The 9,931-nt window shown below is 45.4% G+C and overlaps 1 protein-coding gene across 1 annotated transcript in view; it reads left to right on the forward strand.

Annotated features, from left to right (window-relative positions):
* Positions 1-5,814, forward strand: part of tmc3 (transmembrane channel like 3) — a 75,269-nt gene extending 69,455 nt beyond the window's left edge. Inside the window, exons 23-28 of the mRNA XM_031812397.1 lie at positions 2,422-2,532; positions 2,949-3,074; positions 3,475-3,553; positions 3,756-3,813; positions 4,011-4,290; positions 4,723-5,814. Coding sequence (XP_031668257.1) covers positions 2,422-2,532; positions 2,949-3,074; positions 3,475-3,553; positions 3,756-3,813; positions 4,011-4,290; positions 4,723-5,746 — 1,678 coding nt within the window. The 3' untranslated portion in view covers positions 5,747-5,814. The remainder of the gene's footprint in view (positions 1-2,421; positions 2,533-2,948; positions 3,075-3,474; positions 3,554-3,755; positions 3,814-4,010; positions 4,291-4,722) is intronic.
* The last annotated feature ends 4,117 nt before the right edge of the window (positions 5,815-9,931 follow it).

The following is a 9,931-nucleotide window of genomic DNA, read 5'->3' on the forward strand; positions in this document are numbered from 1 at the left end:
ACACTTTAGCTTAAGACATCTAGCTAGCTAGGTAAACAAAGCTCAAATAGACAGAAGCCGTCTATATGGCAGACCAATCCAAACTCTCTTTGCATGTCCAGCCTACTCATTATCTCAGCCAATCATGGCTGGTGGGACGGTTGCTGGCTTTTTCTGTGGTATCTTTCACCAAGAGCTCTCCATCACAGTTGACAACTCCACAGTGTCGCCCTCCCAGAGTGCAAAAAACCTTGGCGTGAACCTGGACAACACCCTGTTGTTCTCTGTCGCTCCTGCAGGTTCATGCACTACAACATCAGTAGAGTAAGACCATACCTCACACAAGAAGCGACGCAGGTCCTAATCCAGTCACTTGTTCTCTCCCATCTGGACTACTGCAACTCGCTGTTGACTGGGCTCCCCGCTTGGGCCATCAAACCGCAACTTATCCAGAACGCAGCAGTCCGCCTGGTTTTCAATCTCTCATGTCACCACGCTCCTCTGCACACTCCACTGGCTTCCAGTTGAAGCTCACGTCCACTGCAAGACCATGGTGCTTACCTACAGAGCAGCAAGAGGAGCTACCCCTCCATACCTTCAGGCTATGCTCAAACACTACACCCCAACCTGAGCACTACGTTCTGCCACCTCAGGTCTCTTGGCCCAGCCCAGTCCAAGCTCTTCTCTGTCCTCTCACCCCAATGGTAGAAACTTCTACCTGAAGCTAGGACAGTCCCTGCCCATCTTCCAAAAACATCTGAAACTCGTCCTCTTCAAACAGTATGTTTGACCCCCCCCTTCTAGCTCTCATTCTACTGATAGCTACGTTATTGAGGGAAAAAATAATTTTGATGACTGTGATATGTGGTTGTCCCACCTATATATCTTAATTAAGTTTAATGCACTAACTGTAAGTCGCTCTGGATAAGAGCGTCTGCTAAATTACTAAAATGTAAATGTCAAAATGTATAACCAAACAATAATATGATAGTATATTAAAAATATATTCCAACATTCCTATTGTCTCTAACCAAACATTGTCACGTTCTGACCTTAGTTCCTTTATTATGTCTTTGTCTAGTTTGGTCAGGGTGTGAGTTGGGGTGGGTAGTCTATGTACTTTTTTCTATGTTGTATTTCTGTGTTTGGCCTGGTATGGTTCTCAATCAGAGGCAGCTGTCGATCGTTGTCTCTGATTGAGAATCATACTTAGGTAGCCTGTTTGTCTCTGATTGAGAATCATACTTAGGTAGCCTGTTTGTCTCTGATTGAGAATCATACTTAGGTAGCCTGTTTGTCTCTGATTGAGAATCATACTTAGGTAGCCTGTTTGTCTCTGATTGAGAATCATACTTAGGTAGCCTGTTTGTCTCTGATTGAGAATCATACTTAGGCAGCCTGTTTGTCTCTGATTGAGAATCATACTTAGGTAGCCTGTTTGTCTCTGATTGAGAATCATACTTAGGTAGCCTGTTTGTCTCTGATTGAGAATCATACTTAGGCAGCCTGTTTGTCTCTGATTGAGAATCATACTTAGGCAGCCTGTTTGTCTCTGATTGAGAATCATACTTAGGTAGCCTGTTTGTCTCTGATTGAGAATCATACTTAGGTAGCCTGTTTGTCTCTGATTGAGAATCATACTTAGGCAGCCTGTTTGTCTCTGATTGAGAATCATACTTAGGTAGCCTGTTTGTCTCTGATTGAGAATCATACTTAGGTAGCCTGTTTGTCTCTGATTGAGAATCATACTTAGGTAGCCTGTTTGTCTCTGATTGAGAATCATACTTAGGTAGCCTGTTTGTCTCTGATTGAGAATCATACTTAGGTAGCCTGTTTGTCTCTGATTGAGAATCATACTTAGGTAGCCTGTTTGTCTCTGATTGAGAATCATACTTAGGCAGCCTGTTTGTCTCTGATTGAGAATCATACTTAGGTAGCCTGTTTGTCTCTGATTGAGAATCATACTTAGGTAGCCTGTTTGTCTCTGATTGAGAATCATACTTAGGCAGCCTGTTTGTCTCTGATTGAGAATCATACTTAGGCAGCCTGTTTGTCTCTGATTGAGAATCATACTTAGGTAGCCTGTTTGTCTCTGATTGAGAATCATACTTAGGTAGCCTGTTTTCCCCATTTTGGTTGTGGGTGATTATTTTCTGTTTAGTGTTTTTCGTCACCTTACAGGACTGTTCATTTTGTCGTTTTTGTTGTTTTGTTCAGCGTTCAGTAGTTTTATTAAAATAAAGGACACTTACCACGCTGCGCATTGGTCCTCCTTTCTTTCTCCAGACGACAAACGTTACAAACATGGATTATGGTTTTTGATTATCTGTCTTTGTTAACATAGTTGATCAGGATTACAAAGGCAGAAAAACTTGAAATAACACAGATAAATAAACAATATAGAAATAAAAGTACCATTTTATTTCTCTCATTTGTTTCCAGATCAAATAATTTCTACCTGGCTATGCTGTTGTTCATGCTTTTTCTGTGTATGCTGCCCACCATCTTCGCCATAGTGAGATACAGACCTTCCCAACACTGCGGGCCATTTAGGTAAGTGATTATTCCCATGAAGCTCTTTAAATGTGGTGCCCATTTTAAAGTTAGCCCTTGTAATTTAAGGTCATTTAAGGTAAGTGTGTGTGTGTGTGTGTGTGTGTGTGTGTGTGTGTGTGTGTGTGTGTGTGTCTGTGTGTCTGTGTGCATGATTGTAACCCAAGTGTGTGTGTGTTTGTGAATGATCTAACTCCTATTGAGAACCTTGAAAATCACTATAAAACATCAATCCATGATTATTTTTATTATCATCACACAAAGACGCAAAGAAGAAAAGACTGTATAGCTTTAATTCTGCTGTGTGTGTGTGTGTGTGTGTGTGTGTGTGTGTGTGTGTGTGTGTGTGTGTGTGTGTGTGTGTGTGTGTGTGTGTGTGTGTGTGTGTGTGTGCGTGCGCGTTCATTCCCCTGCAGTGGTCAGGAGAAGATTTATGACATCATCTCAGAGACGATAGCCAATGACTTCCCGCTGTGGTTCAGTAAAGTGATGAGTTACGTCACCAGCCCTGTCGTAGCGTTGCCCGCTCTGCTGCTGCTGTTGTGAGTGCACTCACACACACACACAGACTCACACACACACTCACACACAGACTCACACACACACACAAACACACAGGAATGCAGACTCTCTCACACACAGACTCACACACACACACACACAGACTCTCACACACACACACACACACACACACACACAGACTCACACACACACACACACACACACACACACACACACACACACACACACACACACACACACACACACACACACACACACACACACACACACACACACACACACACACACACACAATGTAGCCTGACTTGCTCTATGCATTGTTAATGTGTCAGTGCTCTTGGGGTAACTCTCTCTGTGTCTTTCAGCATGTTGATCAGTCATTGTGTCAGTCCTCTTGGGGTAACTCTCTGTGTCCTTCAGCATGTTGATCTACTACCTTCAGGCCATTGCCAGATCCCTTAAATTTACCAACAACCAGCTGAGGATGCAGCTTCAGACTGTGAGTTATAGACGCTATAGTTATAGTTCTCGAAGTCAGTCACTATTATACATTAAACAAAAATACATATGAACTTAGAGTGCATCCCAAATATTCCCTAGACAGTGTACTACTATTGGCTCTGGTTAAAAGTAGTGGACAATGTAGGTGATATGGTGCCATTTGGGATGCCCACTTAGTCTCATGACTGTATGCTGAACAGAAATGTATTTGTCAGGAGAGAACAGAAGACAAGAAGAAGGTATTACAGCTGGCTTCAGGTAAACCTCATCATTCTACTTTCTGGTTGGTTGGTTCTATGTAGTCTATGTCTACATATCCCCTAATATCTTACATCTGACCTTTAACCCTTCACCTCACTTGACTATTAACCTTTACCAATTAAAATGTTGAACTTTTGAACACCTAAGCTATAATCTCTGACCTGTAACCCCTGACCTCTGACCCCCACCCATAGCGAGGCTACAGGCCCCAGAGGTCCCCGGGGGGGACAGGAAGCCTGACCAGCAGGATGGTGACATCACCAGCCGCGAGTCGTCCATTCGCACGCCGTCGCCACGACCCAACGGCAGTGTCACAAACTTCCAGTCGCCCGATCGTCGTGGCAACGGCATCCGCACCATCACCCAGTCAGCATCGAGAGTCAAGACCGCTAGGGCGACATTTGCTGCTGGGGCGCCTAGAAGTCCAACAGTGTCCATACTTCACAAGCAAAGGCCGGAGATAATCCCTAACAGGTGTGTCACACACACACACACACATATTATGTGTTATTCTGTCTGGTCAGTCACAGGCTTTTATACAGTCCTCTACAGGTGTGTCTACAGGAGGATTAAGGGTTAGTGTCCATGTTGTTAGTCCTAAATAAACCTCTGAAGGGGGACTCCAGCACCTAGCCCAAAGTATCTCATTGCTTTCACTCAAGTCAGGGGTCAAAGGAAAGGAAAAGTGTAGTTTTCTTCAACAGTAGCTAATAAGCAGTGGGGTATTTAAGTTCTTCTAAAGCTGGTTTGGGCATACTATGTCCTGGACTACTGTCCCTACCGAAGGAATCAACGACACACAGTATCAGTAGTATTTGTTACTGTAATGATTCAAGTCGAAGTGGTCTCTCATTACGACCACATACAGTAGTAACATTTATCATCCATATTTCCCTCTGTCACCAGACACCCTTCCTACCTGGGGGGCCCTAGCGGTACCTGCAGGTCCAAGTCCTACCATCATGTGGCGTACAACCCCCCGACACGCTACTCCTCAGAGAACATCCACTCCGACCCACTCTACAGGAAGACCATCAGGCCCTTGCACTCCGCAGAGGCAGCTGGGATAGTGACCGCCCAGAGCTACGTGGGCCGTCGCCCCTACACCACGCGCTACGTCATCGTCAACGAGCACGAAGCTAGAAAAAAGTTGCTTCGATCAGCCACACGCGTCCCTCGCCACTTCCGAGCGGAGGACCCGGGGGGTGAAATCGTAGAGCTGATCCCGCGGAATACCAAGCGGTATACTCCAAGGGCTCCGCATCTGCATGGGCACCCACACAGGTCGAATCCGCCGCAGTCACACCTGAGTGATGAAGAGGAGGAGGAAGAGGCAGGGGGGAAGAGGGAGTCTAGGAGGGGGTCGTTCGGGCAGACTCACCGGCCGCGCTCACTCTCCGACCTCCAACAGCCAGCTCGCTTCTACATCGGAGAGCGCCTGGAGACCAAGCTGTCTATGGCGTCAAAAGACAGCCACACTGCTAGGGGGCGCTACGGCGGTGAAGCCCAAAAAGGGGACTGGGAGGATATGGAGACGCGCTTGCACTCCCTCTCCCAGACCAGCATCAGAGGAGCGGAGCTTCCACCACCAGTCAGGCACACACAGTCCCCAGCCAGACACCCCCACTCCCCCAGCAGACTTGTACACTCACCCCCCCAGGGCCCTGGAAGACGCCTGGAGCCCCAGGTCAAGCCCAAGACATCCAGGTCCAAGCTGGAGCCTTCCCTGACTGAGTCGGACTCGGCCTCTCTGGCCTCCAGTAGCGACCAGCAGAACAGCAGCACAGACCAGTACATCCAGGTCATTCACAACAAGGAGAAGTATCTCAAGTCTGAGGCAAGGCAAGGCAAACTGGCTAAGAAGAAGTCCAAAGCCAGTATAGATCTCAACGTGTCTGGGTCCAAAGACCTGGTCTGCTCCAACGTGTAGTTGGTGTATTTGTATTGTGAATATATCTAGGTTTATTTAACCTTTATTAATCCATCTAAGTTATTGACAGTAGTGTAAAGTACTTAAGTAAAAAAATACTTTAATGTACTACTTAAGCAGTTTTTTGGGGTATATGTACTTTACTTTTACTCAAATCTAATCAAATGTATTTATATAGCCCTTCGTACATCAGCTGATATTTCAAAGTGCTGTACAGAAACCCAGCCTATAACCCCAAACAGCAAGCAATGCAGGTGTAGAAGCACGGTGGCTAGGAAAAACTCCCTAGAAAGGCCAAAAACTAGGAAGAAACGTAGAAAGGAACCAGGCTATGAGGGGTGGCCAGTCCTCTTCTGGCTGTGACGGGTGGAGATTATAACAGAACATGGCCAAGATGTTCAAATGTTCATAAATGACCAGCATGGTCAAATAATAATAATCACAGTAGTTGTCGAGGGTGCAGCAAGTCAGCACCTCAGGAGTAAATGTCAGTTGGCTTTTCATAGCTGATCATTAAGAGTATCTCTACCACTCCTGCTGTCTCTAGAGAGTTGAAAACAGCAGGTCTGGGACAGGTAGCATGTCCGGTGAACAGGTCAGGATTCCATAGCCGCAGGCAGAACAGTTGAAACTGGAACAGCAGCACGGCCAGGTGGACTGGGGACAGTAAGGAGTCATCATGCCAGGGAGTCCTGAGGCATGGTCCTAGGGCTCAGGTCCTCCGAGAGAAAGAGAGAATTTGAGAGAGCATACTTAAATTCACACAGGACACCGGATAAGACAGGAGAAGTACTCCAGATATAACAAACTGACCCTAGCCCCCCGACACATAAACTACTGCAGCATAAATACTGGAGGCTGAGACAGGAGGGGTCAGGAGACACTGTGGCCTCATCCGATGATACCCCCGGACAGGGCCAAACAGGAAGGATATAACCCCACCCACTTTGCCAAAGCACAGCCCCCACACCACTAGAGGGATATCTTCAAACACCAACTTACCATCCTGAGACAAGGCCGAGTATAGCCCACAAAGATCTCCGCCACGGCACAACCCAAGGGGGGAGCGCCAACCCAGACAGGAAGATCACATCAGTGACTCAACCCACTCAAGTGATTCACCCCTCCCAGGGACGGCATGGAAGAGCACCAGTAAGCCAGTGACTCAGCCCCTGTAATAGGGTTAGAGGCAGAGAATCCCAGTGGAAAGAGGGGAACCGGCCAGGCAGAGACAGCAAGTGCGGTTCGTTGCTCCTGAGCCTTTCCGTTCACCTTCACACTCCTGGCCCAGACTACACTCAATCATATGACCCACTGAAGAGACTCTTCAGTAAAGACTTAAAGGTTGAGACCGAGTTTGCGTCTCTCACATGGGTAGGCAGACCATTCCATAAAAATGTAGCTCTATAGGAGAAAGCCCTGCCTCCAGCTGTTTACTTAGAAATTCTAGGGACAATTAGGAGGCCTGCTTCTTGTGACCGTAGATTACGTGTAGGTATGTACGGCAGGACCACGTCAGAAAGATAGGTACTACATTACATTCCTAAAGAAAAGTACTTGTTACATTTTGAATGCTTAGCAGGACAGGAAAACTGTCTATTTCACACACATCAATAGAACATCCCTGGTCATCCCTACTGCCTCTGATCTGGCAGACTCACTAAACACAAAAACTTCATTTGTAAATTATGTCTGTATGTTGAATTGTGCCCCTAGCTATCCGTAAATTTTTAAAACAAGAAAATCGTGCCGTCTGGGTTTCTTCTGCCCCTGTGCAAGCCAGTTAACCCATTGTTCCCTGGGTGCCGAAGACGTGGATGTCGATTATGGCAGCCACCCGCACCTCTCTGATTCAGAGGGGTTGAGTTAAATGTAGAAGACACATTGTAGTCGAATGCATTCAGTTGTACGACTGACTAGGTATCCCCCTTTCCCTTTCCTAAAGGAATTTGAAATGTATTTTTTATACTTAACTATATTTTAGCGATTCACATTTACTTTTGATACTTAAGTATATTTAAAACCAAACACTTTTAGACTTTTACTCAAGTAGAATTTTACTGGATGACTTTCACTTTTACTTGAGTCATTTTCTTTTAAGGTATATTTACTTTTACTCAAGTATGACAATTAGGTACTTTTTCCACCACTGGTTATTGAAAGCAAATTATATTTTACAATAATGACCTGTTGAGTTAATTGTTTTGTAATGGGTTACATAAAGTGGTATTGTAAACCACAGAAAAGGTGAATAGCCCATTCATGGCCAATGCTATACTTTGTGTGTGTTAACAAACAGCTCTATGTGCATAATATACATAACATATCATATGCTCACACTGTCATGGATACTGTGCTTGCTCTCAATCAAATAAATATCATGGTCAATGGTCCAAAGTAGTGTACCTAAGCATCAGATTGTTTTGTTCTACTCAAGGTTATGTGTACAGCCCTTGATGTTTGTTTTCACAAACAGGTGTTATATTGGCTATTATGTGTGTGTACATTACATTGTACCATTCAAACATGGCCTTCAATTCAGTAAAATTATGATACAGTAGTAAAGTATGTTGTGTAACATATATAATATACTCTGCAAAAAAGAAACGTCCCTTTTTCAGGACCCTGTCTTTCAAAGATAAATTGTAAAAATCGAAAATAACTTCACAGATCTTCATTGTAAAGGGTTTAAACACTGTTTACCATGCTTGCTCAATGAACCATAAACAATTAATGAACATGCACCTGTGAACGGTCTTAAGACACTAACAGCTTACAGACGGTAGGCAATTAAGGTCACAGTTATGAAAACGTAGGACACTAAAGAGGCCTTTCTACTGACTCTGAAAAACACCAAAAGAAGGATGCCCAGGGTCCCTGCTCATCTGTGTGAACGTGCCTTAGGCATGCTGCAAGCAGGCATGAGGACTGAAGATGTGGCCAGAGCAATAAATTGCAATGTCCGTACTGTGAGACACCTAAGACAGCGCTACAGGGAGACAGGATGGACAGCTGATCATCCTCGCAGTGGCAGACCACATGTAACAACACCTGCACAGGATCGGTACATCCGAACATCACACCTGCGGGACAGGTACAGGATGGCATCAACAACTGCCCGAGTTACACTAGGAACGCACAATCCCTCAATCAGTGCTCAGACTGTCCACAATAGGCTGAGAGAGGCTGGACTGAGGGCTTGTAGGCCTGTTGTAAGGCATGTCCTCACGAAACATCACCGGCAACAATGTCGCCTCTGGGCACAAACCCACCGTCGCTGGACCAGACAGGACTGGCAAAAAGTGCTCTTCACTGACGAGTCACGGTTTTGTCTCACAAGGGGTGATGTTCAGATTTGCGTTTATCGTCAAAGGAATGAGCGTTACACCGAGGCCTGTACTCTGGAGCGGGATGGATTTGGAGGTGAAGGGTCCATCATGGTCTGGGGCGGTCTTATACTGAGCTTGTTGTCATTGCAAGCAATCTCAAAGCTGTGCGGTACAGGGAAGACTTCCTCCTCCCTCATGTGGTACCCTTCCTGCAGGTTCATCCTGACATGACCTTCCAGCATGACAATGACACCAGCCATACTGCTCGTTCTGTGCATGATATCCTGCAAGAGAGGAATGTCAGTGTTCTGCCATGGCCAGCAAAGAGCCTCTCAATCCCATTGAGCATGTCTGGGACCTGTTGGATCGGAGGGTGAGGACTAGGGCCATTGCCCCCAGAAATGTCTAGGAACTTGTAGGTGCCTTGGTGGAAGAGTGGTGTAACATCTCACAGCAAGAACGGGCAAATCTGGTGCAGTCCATGAGGAGGAGATGCACTGCAGTACTTAATGCAGCTGGTGGCCACACCAGATACTGACTGTTACTTTTGATTTTGACCCCTCCTTTGTTCAGGGACACATTATTCCATTTCTGTTCGTCACATGTCTGTGGAACTTGTTCAGTTTATGTCTCAGTTGTTGAATCTTGTTATGTCTATACAAATATATACACATGTTAAGTTTTCTGAAAATAAACACAGTTGACAGTGAGAGGACGTTTCTTTTTTTTTTTGCTGAGTTTATAACACCTTGGGATATGTATAAAGTACTGTAATGACCCTGGGTTTATAATTTACAAAAGGAATGCCATGTCATAACTTCTAGACTAAAAGTGGTCTGAGTCTGCTCCGTGGGTG

The sequence above is a fragment of the Oncorhynchus kisutch genome, unplaced genomic scaffold (genome assembly GCF_002021735.2).
Source record: "Oncorhynchus kisutch isolate 150728-3 unplaced genomic scaffold, Okis_V2 Okis03b-Okis08b_hom, whole genome shotgun sequence".
In the NCBI taxonomy this organism is placed as follows: domain Eukaryota; kingdom Metazoa; phylum Chordata; class Actinopteri; order Salmoniformes; family Salmonidae; genus Oncorhynchus; species Oncorhynchus kisutch.